The sequence below is a fragment of the Aphanomyces invadans genome (assembly GCF_000520115.1).
Source record: "Aphanomyces invadans strain NJM9701 unplaced genomic scaffold supercont1.4, whole genome shotgun sequence".
Taxonomy (NCBI): domain Eukaryota; phylum Oomycota; class Saprolegniomycetes; order Saprolegniales; family Verrucalvaceae; genus Aphanomyces; species Aphanomyces invadans.
In genome coordinates this window covers 1,462,994-1,483,475 of record NW_008580149.1, presented here as the reverse complement: position 1 = coordinate 1,483,475, position 20,482 = coordinate 1,462,994, and the positions used below count along the sequence as shown (strand labels likewise).

The 20,482-nt window shown below is 55.8% G+C and overlaps 5 protein-coding genes across 5 annotated transcripts; 3 read left to right on the top strand and 2 right to left on the bottom strand.

The window, feature by feature from the left end:
* Positions 1 to 289: 289 nt before the first annotated feature.
* H310_02915 (hypothetical protein) lies at positions 290 to 952 on the top strand (the record flags this gene model as incomplete). Its single annotated transcript, XM_008866606.1, has 1 exon — positions 290 to 952. One exon carries the CDS (start codon positions 290 to 292, stop codon positions 932 to 934), a length of 645 nt encoding a protein of 214 aa, XP_008864828.1. The 3' UTR covers positions 935 to 952.
* A 403-nt stretch (positions 953 to 1,355) lies between these two features.
* On the top strand, positions 1,356 to 2,768 carry H310_02914 (hypothetical protein). Its single transcript, XM_008866605.1, has one exon. It carries the CDS (start codon positions 1,368 to 1,370, stop codon positions 2,610 to 2,612), a length of 1,245 nt encoding a protein of 414 aa, XP_008864827.1. The 5' UTR covers positions 1,356 to 1,367; the 3' UTR covers positions 2,613 to 2,768.
* On the bottom strand, positions 2,725 to 5,161 carry H310_02913 (hypothetical protein). Its single transcript, XM_008866604.1, has one exon. The coding sequence runs from the start codon at positions 4,873 to 4,875 to the stop codon at positions 3,109 to 3,111; it is 1,767 nt and encodes a 588-aa protein (XP_008864826.1). The 5' UTR covers positions 4,876 to 5,161; the 3' UTR covers positions 2,725 to 3,108.
* Positions 5,162 to 5,327: 166 nt separating this feature from the next.
* On the top strand, positions 5,328 to 19,937 carry H310_02912 (hypothetical protein). The gene is made up of 4 exons (XM_008866603.1): positions 5,328 to 10,745; positions 10,868 to 11,481; positions 11,569 to 11,635; positions 11,688 to 19,937. The coding sequence occupies exons 1-4, from the start codon at positions 5,415 to 5,417 to the stop codon at positions 19,818 to 19,820; spliced, it is 14,145 nt and encodes a 4,714-aa protein (XP_008864825.1). The 5' UTR covers positions 5,328 to 5,414; the 3' UTR covers positions 19,821 to 19,937.
* Positions 19,884 to 20,441, bottom strand: H310_02911 (hypothetical protein; the record flags this gene model as incomplete). Its single annotated transcript, XM_008866602.1, has 5 exons — positions 19,884 to 19,975; positions 20,021 to 20,098; positions 20,140 to 20,263; positions 20,310 to 20,351; positions 20,412 to 20,441. The coding sequence occupies 5 exons, from the start codon at positions 20,439 to 20,441 to the stop codon at positions 19,884 to 19,886; spliced, it is 366 nt and encodes a 121-aa protein (XP_008864824.1).
* Between the last annotated feature and the right edge of the window lie 41 nt (positions 20,442 to 20,482).

Here is a 20,482-nt window from a genome sequence, read left to right as displayed (position 1 = left end):
CTCCAGACCCAATACGCATCCGCACAGCGCTCGCGGTCGCCCTCGCAGCATGGACACCGACTGCTGCACATTTCCATCGCGCGATCCTGGTCAAATGTTTCTGGACGCTGGGGCCATCTAAAGCAAAGGGTACGTGCTGCCATTGCGGCACTCGCCCCCAACTACGCGGCAACAGCGGCAGCCTTGATTCGGCAATCAGATGGACGGGAACCTGATAGCTGGATCAGACTTGCCGTGAGTTCCGGTCTCACTGGTTCAAATGTGGGTTCATTTTGCCATTCTTCGACTGATGTTGATCTGGCTTGGTGTGTACGTCGCCGTCGCGGCCGCGGCGCTCATCAAGACCAACGCGACCGACCCGGCGCCGTGGAATACTGTTCTTGGCGTCACCAGCGGCGTCAAGGTCTATTCGAACTTCAACGCGACTTCGTACGACAACGAAAACTACTACCCCGAGGGCACGACATGGCAGAACGGCACGTACACGGGGCTCCAGTGGCAGTGTGTTGAGCTCGCACGACGCTACCTGCTCGTCACGGAGGGGGTCGTGTTCGAGTCGGTCGACGACGCGGTCGAGATCTTTAGCCTCCGCACCGTCAAGAACATCACCAACAAGGACCGGCTCCCGCTCTACGTGTACCCTCAAGGCTCTTCGACCCCACCGCAAGTGGGATCGTTGGTCATTTGGGACCGCCAAGGCGTGTACTCCCCGTTTGGTCACGTCGCCGTTGTCGTGAACGTCCAGAACACATACATTGACGTCGCGGAGCAAAACTTGGAAGACACGGTGTGGCCGGCGTCGGCGTACTACTCGCGGCGAATTCCAGTCTCGTTCACGCCGTCGGCATTCAACGTCAAGCCGTACTACAACCTTCCAAACGAGACCGAGAATGTCCTCGGGTGGGCAACATTCAACCCTCGTCATAGTTGTTAAGCTCCATATACGTCGTTGTGGAAGTGATGTCGTCCAAGTCGGTCTGGGGTTGCGTGGCACGCCACACAGCGTCTGCGGATGCATACATGAAACGGATGCTCCATCGAGCCACGGCTGTGCATCGCTCAAACACGTCTTTATTACGCTCCCTCCTATGTCTTCATGCGGTGCCATCGACCGCATTCTCGTGACATCGGACAAACCGTCTGCCTCGAGTCGCAGCGCGGCGCTCCCCGTGTTGTCCAAACTCAATATTTCTGCAAAATTTTGCCCCAATTGTTTGAATACGAAATAATTGTAAAATGTGCTCACAACAATCTGATTGGTCACCTGGAGACTTCCTCCATTTTCATTGGGCAATAGTCGTACCCTCGTACCAATCAAATCGTTGGATGAAGTGGTTCGACACACACGCCGCATTGCAGGAAACTAGATGCGACCGAAGCGAGGAGCGGAACGACGGCCGGGCCCGCCGGAGAAGAAGGCGAAGACGGCAAATCCACCTCCTCGGGTACATATTGTGCGTGCAAAGACACCGGTGCCAGTCGGCCTGGAGTCCACAGGACCGATCAACCGAACATATGAAGACTTGGTGAAGATGACGGCGGAGCATCCGTTGTTTGCCGCCAAGTTTGCGCCACACCCGAACTGGGTGTCCACGCTAACCATGAAGCCGAGCTCGAAAGCCAAGCACAAAAAGATTGTAGCGATGGATTGTGAAATGTGCGTGACGATCAACGAAGCGACCAAAGTGCGCAACTCGAAAACTCTCGTCCGAGTCACCGTGATCGACGGCGAGAATCCGGACGATATCCTTGTGGACCTCATCGTCCATCAACCTCCGGCTGGACACGTTGTGTTCAGCTACAAGACGCACATTCACGGAATCAAGGAGGACACAATCACCTCGTCCAAGATCTCAGAAGACCGCGCGCGGAAGGAAGTGCTCAAGTTTGTCGGCCCCGACACAATCGTGGTCGGGCACAGCGTGTACGGGGACTTGGCAAGCCTCGGGATCCACCACACTCGCGTCATCGACACATCCTTTCTGTACACGCGGAAGGACGTCCAAGCCAAGTTCAAGACACCCGGGCTGCGTGACCTGACCAAGCAGTTGCTTGCGATTGAAATGCCCGCTGTGCACGACAGTTTTCTCGATGCCAAGACAACCATGATGGCCGCCACGTACACGCTGACGCATCCATGCGGCGAAGTGCTGTATTATGACGGGCCTCGGACAGATACGGCGGACGAATCTACCTTGGACGCGTCCGCAGTCACCATCCCCGTCGTCAAGACGACCAGCACACCAGTTACTGCTACCCCTGTAAGAGCGCCATCAATCAACAACGTCGACGACGACGAAAAGGACACCCACTGGCTCGTACACAAGATTCCCAAAGGCCTGTACAACTCGGATGTGGAGCAATTCGCGATCCAGCAAACAGCCGTGGTCCCAACCATGGTCGAGAACATTGTGTTCAAAGACGTGTGGGGATCGTGCTGTGTCCACTTTCGGACCCCAGGCCATGCCAAGCTCGCGTTTCGTACCCTCGTCGGGAAAGAATCGGAGGACCCGCTGAAGCGGCCCGTCAAGACGCTCAACATCCACGACGCCAAAGGCAAAAAGTTCTCCAATATCAAGGTTGTTCAAGTCACCCAACGCAATAAGAACTAATCGTCAACCGTGTACAGCTTGGAATATCAAGTGGTTTCGATGCCACAGTTCTGTCCATGAAGCATCGGGCGAAAATAAACCAGATGACCCGATCGTCCAAATTATGCTACGTCGATCGACATGCCACACATACGAGCGAGGAGATTCCATTCTCATGGGACATCGGTGCATGTGTACATGTGGCGTCTTCCAGTAGCGTCCGAAACGATCTCGTCAAGGCGTATCGCGAGCGGTTCAGCGTTCAGCACGCTCCCACGACGGAAGGGTTGGCATCATCCAGGGAGTAAACGGCTGCGATGAGCACCCAGGAGACTCCACGTGCGTCAAAGCCTGTGTCGAGACTATATGTATTTTTGGCAGTCATGGCGGCAAAAATCCTGTGGACAACCGGACTCGCCAACTCTTCATCGATGACATTCGCCGCAGGCGTTTTCAGCCGATACGTGGATCTACCAACGGCACACGATGCTCCGCTGCAGTTCCAAATGGAGCGATGCTATGACATTGTCGAGGACGGTCCGTGGTTTGAAATCGCCGCATTCGATGGGTACGACGTCGACAGACTGAATCGGTAACGACGTTCGATGCTGGATTGTAGGGGGTCGCCGCAGAGAAGGGCAAGAGGGCTCGACATGCCGTCACTTGAAGGAGAACTTCCGGCCGGAGACATACCATGGACGGCGGGTTGACCACGGGGCGATTGCACACCAACGTGGTAGCTCCACGGAGTCGCGTTGTCATCGTCGGTGGGGCAAAACTCGTCGACGTCGTACAACGGATCGAACGGCAATGGTGGATACGTGTCCGACGTGGCAGCCCACCGCCCTTTGAGGTAGTGCGGCACACAAACCAACGAGCACATGAAGCTGACAAACAACAAGACAACAATCGTCCACACGATATTCGCACCGATTTGCCGTCCACAGCCTTCCCACATCGAGTGCTCACAGCCACCAGTTTTATTGAGACGGTTCAGCGATGTGTCATTGACACGACGAAGGGCAGGAGTTGTTGCCGCGGCGAACGTGCAAGTATTCGCAAGCGCGATGCGGTCACCGTAGCTAAACATCCCTGCCGCGACAACGGCCCAGATGCCATTGCCAAGGTGGATTGCAATTGCATCCAACGCATCGTTCAAGCGGCCATGTCGGGTCCATGTCGACACGGCGACAAAAACGAGGCCCGAAATCGCACCGATCACAACAGCATGAGAAGCTAGGACCGTGGACGCCGCCGCTGACATGGCGACGAGGCCGCCGAGGAGCCCGTGGTTCATGGGGTGGTTGGTTGGGAAGTAGAGCGATAGAATGGAGCACACGACGCTGCCGGCTGCGGCACTCAGTGCCAAGTTGACGCACGACGCCATGACGACGTCGGGGCAATTGCCGCGCAACGTGGGCGACGACAAGTGAATCAATCCAAAATGCGCAACAAATACAAGAAACGATCCGATCGAGTGGTTGAGCGATGACTCGCGATCGACGGGACTCGACGGCGCCGTTGCTGACGGATGCGCTTTGGCCGACCTATCTCCCATGACGTCCGCAGATAAACGTTCGACGGGGGGTGCGTTGCAAGACGCGGGTACATCATCTCTGGAAAAGCAAGACGCCACCAACACGGCCATGCCAGCGCATATATGCAGCGAGCTCGCTCCCGCATAGTCGACGACGGCAGAACCGTAGAACGCAGAAGGGAGGGGATTTGAACTACTGACGAAGCCGCTGGACGACCACAACGCGTGGACCAGCACTGGCGACACGAAGCCATGGAGGAGCAACATGTACAAGTAAAGAGGACGTCGGCCGATGCGGTGAGCGAGGGAGTGGTAGACGAGGGACGTCATGGTCAGTGCACCCGTCGATTGCAGCACCCAGAAGGCCCAAGTGGGCGAGGTCAGCGGTATACCCAGAAGAAAAAACCCGTCTTGGCCGAGAAATGACCCGTTGCCAAACGACAAGGCAAATGCGAACGAGTACGACAGCAACACAGCCACAGCGATGACACCTGTGCTTTTCGAATCGGGCAGCGAGGCGGCGGACGCGAGAAAGGACAAGCCAAATTGATGCAACAAGATCTGCATGGAGCACGAGAGGATCCAAAGGACGTCGACGGTGTCTTGGAGTGCAAAGCTGTTCAATGTCGTGGAATTCGTGGCGCTGACGGATTTCGCTTGCATGGCCGCAGCAAAGTCGCTCCACGAGTATTCCAGGACAGAGCCATCAACTGAAAGTCGCACGGTTGCATGCGAGAGATCTGTCATGGCGTCGTTGGCTCCGGTCGGATCGAGAAAGCCAAACTCACGCTATGCGGTTGGAACGCGAGAACATCTTGGTTGACGAATTCGAACAATTTTCAAGCAGCTAGATATCTCCAAGCATAGCCATGGTCCCAGGTGCGCCGTAAAGGGCTCTGCTTAACCTCTTATAGGGGAACCGTTCATCGCATGTACAGCCCTTGTTTCGTGGAGCCTAGGCCATGCCGTTCCGCACCATGTCATGCTGACGGGCGTGGTTGCAGCAACACGCGCTGGTTTTGTCACTGGCCTGCTGAATTCGCCCATGCCTGCCCAAATGTCTGGGATGATTTTAGCTCGATTTCATTTGCAAAAGTAGAAAAACGGGAAAAAATCGCTCAATTCCAGCATGTTTTGAGATTTTTGCGGAAAAGTGATGATTCGGTATCATTTCTGGAATCAAATCCCCCAAAGATACATTTGCGGCCGCTGTGTGAGTTCCGTCCGTTTTCACATCGGCGCGCACTTTCGTCCTTGCATCGACCAGCGGTCTCCCACGAAGAAGGATGGATGCTGATGACATTCAATGGATTCGGGCCCCCTTTTCGTCCTTGAGAGAGGAAAGTGTCCTCATGGAAATGTACGCAAAATTGGAGGAGTCGTCGTCTGCAGCCAACGTCGCGATGGCATCGCCGAATAACAACATTACGATTACGTCCACCAGCACGTGCGTGAACGGCGTGACGATGTCTCTCGAGGAACTGAATCAAGACGCAGATGTTGCTCGCTTGCAACTCTTTGCCAGGCACGCTCATGGAAGCGATGCTTCTGACGATGCACACAAAGACGCACCCCAGATGAAATCCACCAAGAAGCGTGCAAAGGCGTCGGCTACGGCGGGTGTAAATGAGATGTCACTTGTGTTGAAGGAGCCTTCCCTTCTTGGACAATCTCCGGAAGCTATCGTCAGTACCCGGCGCCAAGCCAAGAAAGGAATGCTCATCGAACGCATGTTCCAAGCAATGGACAAATGCATGATCACTTCAGAAACTCTACCTTCGTGTACGTATGTCCTGCCGCAGGCGTCTACATCCAACGGATCGACGGCATTCGCATCACCACGAGTGATAGAACCTCCGCCCGCAGAGCGTTCCACGTTCGTGCTGAAGCTGTTCTCTGTCGTGTCGTGCCGTATGCAGTTGACGTTGCTCAAATCCATGGCAAGTGACATTCGCCGTGCTTGTGTTCTGGAATTGGTGGCGGCGATCCTGGACTTTCCCGCCCTCGCCCTCTCCAATATCTCACAACATAGCGCCGAGGATGCCACGTTGCACGCCATGTATTCGTTTGCAAAGGACACTTCTGAAGTCCTCAACGACGGCATGCTGCTCATGTTGGCCCTGGGGGTGTCGAGCGGTCAAGCGCGCTTTTTGTTGCATGCCGTGTCCAAGCTGTTGGACGCTCCCCCTGAGTTGGTCGCATCTGCCGAGCCTGCCTGCGCAATCCATTATGACCACCTCTTCCACCATCTTGAAACGTACGAGCCACCCACTGTGCTTGGCGAGTTGGGCAAGGCGTCATTGGTGCAGCAGGTCCGATTCAAACCCACGACGTCCGATGAAGCGAGCCAGCAGCAGTCGAAAGTGTCAATTGCCACAGACGGCACCTATCTCTACTCGTGGTGCACGATCGGTGGGCTCAAGAAGATTGGAACGGGCAATGGGGGGTCTATCACCGGCCGTCTATACTCCCAAGTGCCCGCGTCCTCGTATAAACCGTATTTTGGGACCAAGCGGCCCGTGTTGCGAGCCGTGTGCGGAGCTGTCACCATCGTCACGCTTACATCAACAATGCTCGAGACGCCTCCGGTCGTACAAGATGCGTTTGGCGGGCGCGACGGACAACTTTTGGTGGTGTTCAAGACTGGCAACGTCCTTCAGGACATTGTCTTTGACAGTCTCGAGCGGATTTCTCTACCGTCCACTGCAGTCGTCGTGCATGCTGCATTTGGCACGTTCATCGACGTCACGAGTGCGACCCAGCAACTCACGTCGGAAGCGAATGGCGCTTTCACAGACGCTCTGTCCCCGCTACCACACGCGGAATTGCTGGTCGTGCTGTGGCCGCTGCCAGGCGAGACCGACGTCCGCGTCAAGGTTGTTCAAAAGGGCGATGCGATTTTTGAGACGTTCCCCGCCATTGAATCCACAAGCATCGTGTGTGTCGGCGAGTGGGTGTACTTGAACATGACGTGCTCAGCAACAAACCTTGCCCAAGCGGTCACCGCTGTCGAGTTTCTTCAAATCAGCACGACGGACTTGCGAGTCAAGAATGTTGTCTACATGGAAACTGGAAAGCGCGACGGTGTCCGACTCCAATGGACCACGGAAGGCGACTTTTTGTACGATGTGCGCTTTCGAGCCGACAAGAATGCAGTCGATGTGTATGTGCATGACACCCCGTCGCTCGAGTTGGTGCGTTCGGTGACGGCACCAGCGCTTGCTACCGCGTTGTTTGGCAATGCCCAGCCCCATCCTGTCCCTTGCTACACGAATGGTCATGCCTTGGCCATGACGGCGTCCGATGGCGTCGATGTGTCGCCGCAGTGTTTCCAGGTGAATCTGCAACGTGGTCGAACATTGCCTCCAGCAAACGACAAATCGAGTTCTTGTGCCCCGACAGCAGCCGTTTGCTTTGACGCGGCGGCAAACATGCTGTGGAGCATTGCGCCATCGAGGCATACGATTGAATGCTATCGAAACAATGGGTCGGTTGTGAGCATCCGCGACAAACGGCAACACAAAGCGGTGGTGTCCACAGCCCAAGCGTGGTTGTTGGTCCGGGAAAGCAACTCGGTGGGCCGTCGGTGGGTGCTCGGGATCCTGGCCAAGCTGCACGAGTGGGCTATCTGTGATCTGAAGCAAACGAGTGTCCATGAAGGCGTGCTCCTGGCCGTCGACATATGCGAGGAAACAATTCAAGTGCTCCTTCAGTGCATCGCCTCCTACGCGGACCGATTCTGCCGCGGCGATGCACTACAAGGTTGGGAAGAATACGTGCTCATGGCGTCGTTGGTTGTACTGACCGCGAACGTTCGCCGGATGAACGTAAAGGACAATGCTCAAATTGTACAGCTTGTGCTGGACAGTCGGTTATCTGCCACGTTGTCGAGCCTCGTTCGATTCCCAGACATGGAACATCCAGTCGTCCAGGCATCGCTTCACCTGTACAAAGCATCGTTGGATATATTTTACCACGGACTTGTTGACCAACTGGTACTTGTCACGACCTATTTGGAAGCGTTGACATCCAATGCATTGCATGCAAGCGAATTGGCAATTCTGAAGCTGTTGTTACAACGGCTGACGAATGTCGAAACGCTGCACGACCTCGTGAAAGAGCCCAAATCGATTGACATTTTCGAGGTCCTCTTGGCGCATTCCGTCCAGTGCCACCTCATGCAGCGAGACGACGTGGCACGTGACCTCGTGGCCCTAATCTATTCGATGACGCAGTCTCTGCTGTGGGGTTGCCACCGCCAACGCATACCTCAACACCGCGCATGGACGTGCTTTGAGGGAATTGTACAAGCGTCGGTGCATCTCGTCCAAACGACCAAGTCGGACCACGTTGCGCAGCTTGAACACAGCATCCTCGGACAAGTTTTGCCATTGTTGTTCACCGCGATGCAGCACTTTTCGTGGCAGCCCGCAAAAGCCACATTTGAACACATGTGCGAGCTCCTAGGACAATTGGTCGACTGCATCGGTCCATTGAACAAACTGACCAACCCGAGCGACATCCACAACGAAACAGTTGTCGAGACAACGGCGAAGGTAGTCAAGCACATGGAATCCCCCCACGACTACCTCAACAACATGCACGTGTTGACGGAATTAGCCATCCCAGGCGCGTCAACGATCACCATAACATTTGACCGTCGAAGTCGCACGGAAGCCGCGTACGACTACGTGACGTTCTACAAGGACGCCACGCAGACGGAATTTTACGGCGTGGAAAAGTATTCGGGGCGAGGGGACGACCACAACTGGCCTGGCATGGACAATTGCCCTCCTCTTGTCATCGAGGCCGAATCGTGCCACGTTTTGTTCCATACAGACGGATCTGGCGTCGACTGGGGCTACAAGTTTACAGCGGTCGGCGTCGTGGAATCGCAGGTCACGTGTTTGTCGTTGCCGTGGCTAGTCCATGTTGAAGAGACGCTTCTGTTGGTCGTGACGTCGTTTGCCACGACATTAATCCGCGGCAAATTGTTTTCCCCGCTTTCATCCGGTGAAATCACACAGTCGCTGCTCTTGAACAGTCGCCTCTTGCACGGTGGAAAGCAGCAATCGAGTGATCACGTTGTACAGTTTCTGCGCGACTTAGTCGACCCCGCAGACGACTCAACTGCACATGCAGTCGTCAAGGAGCTGAAAAAGCGAACGGTTCAAGATCAAGGGTCCATCGTGCATATCAACCGAGCGGTCCGAGCAGTAGCCGTTGCGATTTTGCATCATAACTTGTGGGGCATGGACGTGTACGAAATCGGACAAACGCAAGGATCGTCGCCCATCGCAGCGCAGGTTCTCCAAGCGTGGAAAACAGCACAGAAGATGCGCCAATGGTTTGACATTGGGGATGCCGCCGACGCGACGGTGCATCGCGCTTCGTCGTCAGGCCGTCCGACAGGACTAAAGCGACAGCCTTCCGCATACAAAGGCCAGTCGGAGGAAGCCATCATGCAGTTGTGCCAGAACGTTGTCGAACGCTCCCTTTTCTTGCTCGAGTTTACACCGGCTTCTTTTTCGTTTGTACGGGCGGCCAAGTTGCGGTGGAACCTCCTGGCCAAGTACACGACGGCCATCCATCGGAAAAATTCGTGGATGCATCTCGTCAATGAGCTGAACGCAGCCACCGAACTCAAGTCCATGCTCGACTACCGCCGCGCATCGATGGAACGCTTGAACACCCCCAAGACAGTCACGGAACTAGTGCTGGAATTTGTGCAGTCGGACGTGGATGTTGGCGAGATGCAGACGATTCTTGAGACCAGAAACCAACGTGCGCAGAGCCGAGTGTTGGGCATGTCCACCGTCGCCAAAGCATTAGGTGCTTCTTCGAGCGGTCGACTTCAGCATGTCCTGTTGGAAGGTCTTGCGAAGACGATGCGAGAGATTGGACTTGAAGATGCCTGCTCGACCAGCTTGCACTTTTTCAATTCCCTCAACGGCTGCGATGAACTCAAGCGCAAAGAACTCAGCGAAGCGGTGGCCCAGTGCCTGAAAGCATGTGCGGACATTCTTGGTAATAACAAACTGTCCAAGTGGGCGGACGAGTCCCCGACAGCGTCGGCGGCCTTGATCTCGAGTGCGTTGAAAGCAATAGCGATGGACTACGACGTCCGCGACTCGTACTTGCTGTACGACAGCAAAGTGCTTCCGCATATTCTCCGACTTCTTCCCTCCGAGAATGTGCGCATCCGTCATGTCGCGCAGTCGATTATTCGCGTGTTGTTGTCGCACTTCGTCGCGATTCCAGACACTGAAGACGTCTCGACGGATGTTCCAAATCTATCGGCATTTCAAAAGCAACTCTTAGCCGCCGTGCGGCTCCAGCTCGAAGGCATTGTCGCCAGTGTGCAGCAACAAAGTGACCCTCACACCGCACTATGTTTGACGCGCAACCAAGCTGGCTACTGTGCTCCGTTTGTGTCGGTGCTGCCAAACCATTCGCTGTCGTTTTGGTTGTTCGTGGAAGAGCAAGCGTGCCAGTATGCTCTCAAAGTGGGCGACGAAGTCCGACGCGGGCCGCACTGGATCAGTACGCAGGACGAAGATGGCGGCGAGCCAGGCACTGGCACGATTGTGTCCATCCCCAGTCCGACCACTGTTCAGGTAATTATATCGTCACGGTGTGGACGTCCAGAGCTCATGTGTGTGTTTTCAATTCGACGACGCGCATGGCTTCGAAGCGCTGTTGGGCGCGCCGTGAGTTGCTCACTGGTGTTCTTGTGTAGGTGAAATGGTTTGCGACAAACAAAGCATTGGTGTACACATGGGACCCGAGTTTGCCTCTATACGAAGTGCAGTTGGTCGATGAAGGCGTGGGAGGCATGGTGTTCTTGCATGGAAATCGGAACTTGGTCTCGGACACGGAAGAAATGGTCGCGTGGAGCCACTACGGACTGTTTCTAACAGACGAAGGCCAGATCAAGTACGTCGTGAGCTCGGGAGCAGACAAAGACACGATCTTTGAGAGCACGGATGCTGTCCATTTGAATGCGTGGAACCACGTGTGCGTCGTCAAGGACGGCATCCACCTGAAGTTGTATCTCAATGGTGCGCTCGACTCGCAGCACGTGTTGGACGATGCCAAGAAGCACTCGACCGACGATGACCCTCCATCTCATTGCGTCATTGAATCGGTGCATCCGTGTATGGGCCACGGAGACGTGAATCGATGGCCCTTATCCTTCCCTGGCGCAAGTCGACTCGTTGTGACGTTTGACCCGCTCACGCAACTGGACAAATCGAACGGCGACTACATGTGCTTTTTTGCGTCGGTCGACGAAACCGAAGTGTGGGGTCTGCCGATGTACAACCATTCGTTTCCAGGGGTGAATGAGAACAGGTACAGCTCCTGCGCTGTCACTTGGGTGCTTTCGCACTACACTTTGGACGGTGTGTTGTCCGATTTAACGGGTGTGGTGTGGTGTAGCGCACTCATTATTCCATCGGACAGCACTGTCGTGTACTTTCACTCCACCTCTCAAACGGTGAAGTGGGTACGGTTGCGTCGGATCGATGGGTTGTGGCTAACGACCTCTCCTCGCGTAGGGATTCCGCCTCGTCGTGGCCGCGGAATACGACGATGACCGGCAATTTCACGAGTCGCTCAACTCTTATCCATTCTACTTTGGCGAGCCACCGTCTCGCGCGTTGGATGCGCCGTCTGCACGGTGCTGGGTGACGCACTTTAGCGTCCTGAACGCGCCGCTAAACGATCACGAGGTTGCTCTGCACATGCGACTGGACAGCCAAGAGCTGACGCCGTACACATTCCCCATCGATCGAACGCTTCAAACGTTGGGGCTCATCCAAACGTGTGCCGAAACCATGTTCGGGCGAACGTTTATTACGAATTCTGTGCTCATCCGTCATTTGATGGTGGTGGCATTCATGGGCGCGGTGGAAACCCAGTGCGGAGCCATGTACGTGCTTGTGGACCTGGCGCCGGCGCTGAGCACCAAGCTAGTGGATGACGCGTTTGCCCGTGCATTTCCGTCGTCGACAACCCCATTTCTTGAAACGATTTGGGAAAATCTTGGCGCGATCTTGAATGTGTGGCCGCTTGAGCCATCGTCTGTGCACTGCCACACGCCTGTGATCGCGCAACCGGCGGCACTGAGCGCGATGAGTTTGGTGCAGGCGTACCTGGCGCTTATTCGAGCGTTGGCCAAGTCATGCGAGTGGCTCGACCGTACTCACGCGTTGCTGCTAACATCCTTGGACCAAATCGACAGCCCACGGGACATGAGCATGGTCCTGGCCAGTGTGGCAGTGCTCGGCGGTACGTACGATGGCGTGGGCATTGGAAGCCGCGTCCGGTGTTGTGTAAACATCGACGGCAAAGAGAGCATCGAAGTCGGGTCGGTGATCCAATTTCGACTCAAAGGAGACTCTCGTTTGGCGTGTGTTTTGTTTGACTGCGACAACAGTCGGCCCGTCGACGTTCCTATCAGCGACATCACTGTTGTGGATGACGATAACCATGGAGACGAATCGGCGGCGGCGACGCAGCACTTGTGGCACGCGGCCAAGCGGTCCATGCTCCTGGAACGATTGGAGAAGGTGCTCCAAAGGTGGTACGACATGGAGACAACTCCTGCCAGTGCGGTCACCCGGTACAAGCCACGGACAAAGACACAAGAAAAGGTCGAAGTGCTCGAGAGCGACCATCCCTATGCCAACAACACCGACACAACGTACACGCTGGACTTTCCTGGCGCGGACTCGATGGTGATTGTGTTTGATTCCATGACGTCGACCGAGTCGGAATGCGACTACGTTCGATTCCAGAAACGGGATGGAACCGGTGGAACGTACGGCGACGACAAATACAGCGGCCACCACTTTCCTGGTATCGGCTCCGTTCCCCCTCTGCACATTCCCGCTTCATCCGTCGATGTGGTCTTTCACACGGATAGCTCGAGCACCGACTGGGGCTTTCGTTTACACGCCACGGCAACGTCCCAATCTGTCGTGCTTCCACCTGAAATGCCTCCGTTGCCATCGCGGGGTGCATGGAGCGATCTTCGCGCGCGGGTGTTCAAAGTTCTCTCCCGCCATGCCCACATGTTGTCAACGTCGTGGAGCCAACCCTTGATGGGCGAATTGGCCCGCACCGCCGTGATGTCATACACGGGCCGGCCCTTGACATCGATGCCCAAGTCGCAAGTGTTTGAATCGAAACACCCGTATGCCAACTCGATCTCCGAGTACATGGCTGTCACGTTCAAGGGCGCCAGTATGCTCACGATATCGTTCGATCCGTTGTCTCGCACCGAGCACGGATGCGATTACGTCGTGTTCTTCAAGGACAAGTGCTTGGGCGATCGATGGGGTGAGCACCAGTACACTGGACGGGCGGGGTCGGAAAACTGGCCTGGCGTTGGCGGTCGACCACCGTTGGTCATCGCTGCCGAAGGGTTCACGTTGTTCTGGTGCACAGACAGCTCCAACGTCGACTGGGGCTGGAAGTTTATTGTGAAAGCAACGTTTCCGAGCATTTCACCGCTCGCGCTCTCGTCCGAGCAACTGAATCAACGAGCGTACCATGTCACTGAGATGCTGTACGAACAGATGCAGTATCAAGCGACGCCACCAGCGATCGATTTCGACGACTTTGAGCGCGACGACATGAGCACGGTCGAATCCCCGTCGGCGCTGCTAGTGCCCCCACCCCCACCGCATGCGATCACGGCATCCACATGGCACCGCATCCAACCGTTCGACAACGTCGGGCTGTATGACCGGCCGGACGACCGTGCCAATGTGGTCGATGTATTGACGCACAACATGCATGTCAAGGTTCTTGCGGCACAACTTGACTGGATCCAATTGGAAACCAAGAGTGGCGATGTCGGATGGACGCGCCAGCGCAAAGGCGACGTGTGGGTCGTGCATCCAGTCGACGCGATCGACGCTCGGTTGGACGAAGACACGGTTGTCCTTGGCATCGATGACGTTTCGCCACCGCATCCAGTTGTCGTCGACGACTCGAACGAAGAACAAGACGAGTTGGCCAACTTTGCGTCGCACTTCACGCTGGAAGAATTGAAAGGGCACACGCACAGACTGCACTCGATGGCGGTCGAGACGTACAATGCCATGTCGATACACAGCGCCCGACGAATCCTCGCGACGGTATTGTCCATGTTTCCGACGTGCCCCTTCACGTCGGCATCGACGACGCCGCAAGTTCTCCTCGAGTTGCTCGTCGTGTTTCTTACGCAACATGCGCTGTCCCCAGACGAACAGGCCAACCTCCAACTGCAGCTGTACAAATGGCTTGACTCGACGCCGGCGCTGTTGGCCAGCATCGTGTCGCACAGCACAGCCCTGCTCAACCACACGATGCTGTCCTTGACGTCGCATCAGCGAGCTATGGTTCGGACGGTCGAAAGCCCGCATCCGTACCATGATAACATGGACATGTACTGGCGAGTCGACATGCCCGGGGCCAAGCACATCAAGGTGGTGTTTGATTCACGCAGCAAGAGCGAGGCAGGATGCGACTGGTTGTGCTTTTATGCGGCTGGCGACCGGAGCATCACGTTTGGCGACGCGCAATACAGCGGCCGCGGGGGGACCGAAAATTGGCCGGGATTTGGCAACCGACCCCCGTTAGTGATCGAGAGCGACCGCTTTGAGGTGTACTTTCACTCGGACGGCAGTGGCACCGACTGGGGATGGGCGTTCACAGCATACGGGGTCGTGTCAGAGTTGGACACAACAACCACTGCTTCCCTGCGACCGGTGGACTTGGACAAAGCAGTCGTGGGGAGCTGGTTGCTCAAAGCGGTCACTGCCATGCCCACCAAGCCACTGCATGTCGTGGACGCAGTGCTGAACAATGCCACGGTGCTGCAAACGTGGGTCGATTGCATGAAGCTCATGCCGCGGTGCATCAAAATGGACGTGCTTGGTATGATCACAAACGTCGCGATCGATCATGCGACGTGGGAACGAATGGATCCATTCCATGCGAGGCTGTGGATGTCCATTCGCTCCCTCGTCAAGAAGCGCATGCGATCGCAACATAAATGTGAAGAGCGCCAGGAACTCAAGTCACCATACCTCCAAGCGCTCATCCAATGTGCCATGGCGCTCGACCACGCTGCGGAATCATGCGGGTTCCCTTCGATACCGTCAACAGTTGACGCTAAAGTCGACGTGCAGAAACCAGCGACCGCAACCGACGCCACGATTGCTTTCACAGCAGAGGTCAAGTCGCTGTCTGTACCGTTGGCAGAAAGTGGTCCGTTGGTGACATGGACATTCGTCGCGAAAGCAATTCGTGGCACGGTGATCCTTGGGCTGCAGGGACACAACGGATGGAACACGAATTGGAAGAACGTGGTCGATTCGAACGACGGCGACAAGGGCTACCAGATGCCGTCGCACATTCGAGTCGATCCGGGGCACTCGCTTTCGTTCATGCAGCGCGATGTTGTCCGCATGGAAGTCGACATCGTTCGCCATGTTGTGGTCGTCTTCCGGAACAATGCCGTTGTGTTTGACACATCCATTCCGCCGTCGTTGAAAGCGCTGCATCCTCTCGTGACCGTGTACGATCCCCACGACGTTGTCGTGGTGTCTGCGATCCCGTCCTGGCCGAATGAAGTCGAGTTTCCAGACCCTGCTTGGTACGTCAAAGCTATGGACAGCATGAGCGCTCTGTGGATGGAAGCAGCAGCGTACGACAAACGCACGGGACATCGCCGGGGCCCGTTTGTCGCGTCCCGAGAAAGCAGTCACCCGATGGCAGACGACGCATGGACAGACACAATTCGCATTCCAAACGCCACCAAGTTGGAGATCCGATTCGACCGCAAGACCCAACTTGACGCCAACGACTCGATCGTCCTGAGCAGCTCGTTGCACAATCAAGCAATCGTTCTGACCGGTTTGGACGGGAAAACCACACCAGACCATGCAGCATTTGGTCCGACAGAATCCCGGCTTTCGCTCAAGGCTGGAGATGTTGTTGTCCGACATGATCGCGATTGGATCTACGGCGACGAAGATGGCGGACCCGGCGAACGTGGCGTCGTGACCGAAATCGTGAGCTGGAAGTATCAGTCGGGGTCCGGGGTCAAGGTAAAATGGCGGCAAACCCAGCATGAAAACACATATCGGTATGGGTACAACGGATTTTTCGACGTGGTGCTCCTGTCCAGTGCCGTCGAGACAACCCTGCCGTCCGTGCTGTGGATCAAAGGCGACACGGTACAAGTGTCGGTGACACCATTCCGCCTGGCGAGTGGCAAAGAATCTCGGTTTCGAGGCAGCCTCGACTTCAACCGGCATACGTGCTTGGTGCTCTCAATCTGTCGTCCCCTCAAGTTATCCGACGACTTTACGATCCAGTTTTGGATCCGGCTGGCCGATTTCAAGGACGACAAGCGCGCACAAACGATTTTCGTGGCTGGGCACGCCGCCCCTACCTGCCTCCACTTGTCCGTATCGTCGGATTTCAGGTTCAGACTGTCGTACAAGTCGGACGACTTCATCGACAGTTTGGTGACGGACCCGCTCGTCCCTGCGTCGTACACATGGACGCATGTGGCGATCACCGCCAGTGGATCGGATGTGATCTTGTACAAGTGGGGCGACAAGTGGGCGTCGCATACGTTTTACGGTCGGCCGGGCTATACCACACCGTTTGACGTTATGCAGTGGGGCAATCATCACACTAGTTCATCCCCTGCGGCGACTCGCTTTGGTTTCAAGTCATTCGTTGGCATGGCGGGCCAATTGTACGATATTCAGGTCTGGGACTCCCCCCTGACATCGTCGGACATTCGCCAAATATTGTTTGACGAGCAAGCGCGCATGAACGAATTGTTCCAGCCACCACCGCAGCCGTACAACCCGTGGGCAACTGTCAACAACTCTGGAAAGGACTTTGTGAGTGTGCGGTCGACCGTTTGTGTCCAGCGAGGGAGCGCGTACTTTGAAGCGACGCTCATGAGCGGTGGCACAGTGTTGGTGGGATGGGTCGAAGCAGGGTGTACCTTGCGTCGGAAAACGGCGGGAATCGGAGACTGCTCGTCGTCGTATGCCATCGATGTCAACCGTCAGTGTATGTGGCACAACGGCCCAAGCCCGTTCTTGGTGCCGACGGCGGTCCGTGGCAATGCTGGGGATGTCGTGGGGTGTTTGGTGGAGTTGAATCGAGGGATCATGTCCTTCACATTGAATGGAGATCCGATTGGGGATTCGTTTACTGCCCCCAAGGCAACGACGTCCCCGACAAGGACTGGACAGCGACAAAGCGCGGCTCTCCTGAAGATAGCTCCAATGCTGTCTCCACGACATGCCCGGCCGACTTTGAGGCATTCGACCCCGCGAAGCATGGGCACCTACGAAGCCAAAGTGACCGAGCTCATGGCGATGGGATGCTCCCGACCAAAGGCGATCGAAGCGCTCGAACGAAATGAACAGAGTGTTCCTCGTGCTGTCGAGTGGTTGCTTCACCATCCTGAAGACAAAACGGATGCTAGTCACGTCGCAGGGCCTCCCGTTCTTTCGGTGGAAGATGCAACGCCAGTGCCAAACAAGTGGCTGGTTGGCAACGGCCTTCACCCAGCGGTATCGCTCAGTCCGATGGGAGCACAAGGCGTGGAATGGAACTTAGGCCAGTCTCCATTTGTGCATCCCCCAGATGACATATCGTCGGTCTGGTCGCACCGAAACCCGGCATGGACGAACGAACGTGCGCATGAATTTGAAGTGTTTGACTGGGGCGAAGACGGGTGGGAATCGATCAAAGTTCGCCATCGGTTGCTCAACAATGCGCCCCAGTTGTTGCATCGGTACGTGCTTGACGATGGCGAAGGACTCGAAGTGGAAGACTCCAAAGGCACGGCACCGGGGATGCTCATGTCGATTCTTGCCACAGCAAGCGGAGTGCCAGCGTCTATGAAGCCATGGAAAGGGTGGATTTATTCTCCGATTCACAACCAAGGGAGTGGTGCGTGGGGCTACAAATTCTCTGTGTTTGGTCACTTTCACCAGAACAGTGTTCCGAGGACTCGATTTGTGCTGCGAGGCGGGTACAACCCGTTGGAAACGCACCGACAAGCCACCATGCAACTTGTCGAGTACGTGAACCAGAAGAATCGACACATGGACGCCGCACATCTCGTGCGCGCTACGTGGGCAGAATTCGCCCTGTGCGATGAAGATTGGGCGCGGTGGCCACTGCTGTGTGAAATGGTGTCGGGGGCATCACCGGCACCCGATTCCACGCACGAATTCAACCAAACCAAGTTGGCGCAGTGCTTCAAATGGTTACAAGACTTCAATTTGGCCATGTATCGCTTGTTACCTTTCGTGCACTTTGTCGCGCCCGTCGGACAAGTCGCATCAAATGAGCTCACGCTGTCGTCCATGATCAGTGCATGTCGGAGCCTCATCTTCCACACGCTCAAAAAAGGTTTATGGGACGATTGCCTCAAGCGCACCCAGCGGTCGGGAGCGTCGCTCGAAGTGACGCTGAACCGACCAAAAGCAATGCGGCATCGCGACGCGGGACTTGTTGACATGGACGCGCGGACAACGCTGTTTGGCCAAGCATTTCGCCAGCTCAACTCGAGCGAGAACCACCATTTTCGACGGTCGGACAACGTGTACTATGTCAAGTTTCTTGGCGAAAACGCTGAAGATGCGGGTGGGCCGTACCGAGAAACGTTTGCTCAATACGCGGCCGAGCTGCACTCGACGCAGATCCCCATGATGCTACGGACGCCCAACGCGGCCCACAACGTTGGCACCGGGCGTGAAAAATGGGTCCTCAACCCCACGGCGTTTTCGTCGGTGCGTTTGCGGCGCCGATTGTTTACGTTCTTGGGAAAACTCATGGGCGCGAGCGTCCGAAGCAAAGACTTTCTCGCGCTGGATATGGCAGGGCTGATGTGGAAGTTGCTTGTGAACGACGACATGTCAGTTGGCATCGACGATCTCGCCGCGCTGGACAAGATGCTCGTCCAGTCGATGCACAAGATGAGGTCCATTGATCAACTTGGTGTGACGGAAGAAATGTTTGAAGAGATTGTGCTGGAAACGTTCACAACGTTGTCGACGGACAATCGAGTGGTCGAGATTAAACCGAACGGCAGCTCGATTGCAGTCGCGTTTAGCACCCGCATCGAGTTCGCCGACTTGGTCGAGCATTACCGGCTCCACGAATTCGACGTCGTCGTCAAGTACGTCCAGGAGGGGGTGGGCAAGGTGCTCCCGTTAAACTTGATGAGTTTGTTCACGGCGTCCGAGTTTGAGTCGATGGTGTGCGGTTCCCCCGAAGTCGACGTTGACCTGCTGGCCCAATGCACTGAGTACAGTTTGTGCGCCGCCACAGACACTCACGTTGTATGGTTCTGGAACACCCTGCGCAAGTTTTCGCACGACGAACGGAGTGCATTTTTGCGATTCGTGTGGGGTCGATCTCGCTTACCGCATTCTGCCGCAGAATTCCCGCAATGGTTCAAGCTCCAGTCGTTCAACAAGAGCCCCGCGGATACGTACCTGCCAGTGGCGCACACGTGTTTTTTCGCGCTCGAGCTACCTGCGTACACAAACGAAGAGCTCTTGATGAAAAAGCTCTTGTATGCGATTTACAACTGCCAGGAGATCGACGCGGACGGCGACAGCGTGGCGGCAAACCAGCTCGGGTGGGACGAGTAGAAAATTAAACAGTACGCAGCACACCCATGGGCACGAAAGGTGCGCCGTGGTTTTGTACCAACGTTAAAATCCCAATCCCCCGACAGTCACGATGCAATACATCGTGCGATTGTGTTCTTTGTGCTTGTCGCTTGGCCACTTCACGACGTGAGCTCCTAGAAAAACGATTGAAAGCGCTGGCATGGACCACTTGCAAGTACCATCGATAGCAGTGTCCCAGTGGCAGGACACGGCAGAGTGAATACCAGCTCCGTTCTTTTGCATGATCACGCAGCTGACTGCGATAGATGAGCATGGCAAACGGACTGTCGTGGCGTACCAATATACTTCAGTGGTTTGCGCAAGTCGCTCAGCCCTTTCATGATCCCATCACAGATCGAGTCGACCCAGTGCGACACCTCGTTCTCGTCGTATGTTTGGTCTTTTAAAAAGTGCTCGACGGACTGCCACATCCGATCGTGAGCATCGACGACGTTAGGAAAGACCAACCTGAAGAATAATGCGGTCGACTTCTTCCGCGACGAATGCTAGCTACGTCATAGACGGGTCTCCATAAGGAGCGACGACTCATCGTGGCGACATTCAACTTACTTCTTCCGACGACTGGAGATCATCCACCATCGCTGCTGTGTTGGCGGCGGCGACGAGAAGTGGTCGTGTGA

Bases quoted from the DNA above. Each gene is read 5' to 3' on its own strand.
- H310_02913 (XM_008866604.1), bottom strand. From the start codon at position 4,875: ATGACAGATCTCTCGCATGCAACCGTGCGACTTTCAGTTGATGGCTCT.
- H310_02914 (XM_008866605.1), top strand. From the start codon at position 1,368: ATGCGACCGAAGCGAGGAGCGGAACGACGGCCGGGCCCGCCGGAGAAG.
- H310_02912 (XM_008866603.1), top strand. From the start codon at position 5,415: ATGGATGCTGATGACATTCAATGGATTCGGGCCCCCTTTTCGTCCTTG. The intron at 11,482-11,568 runs GTACAGCTCCTG...GGTGTGGTGTAG, and splicing joins CCAGGGGTGAATGAGAACAG to CGCACTCATTATTCCATCGG. The intron at 11,636-11,687 runs GTACGGTTGCGT...CTCCTCGCGTAG, and splicing joins CCTCTCAAACGGTGAAGTGG to GGATTCCGCCTCGTCGTGGC.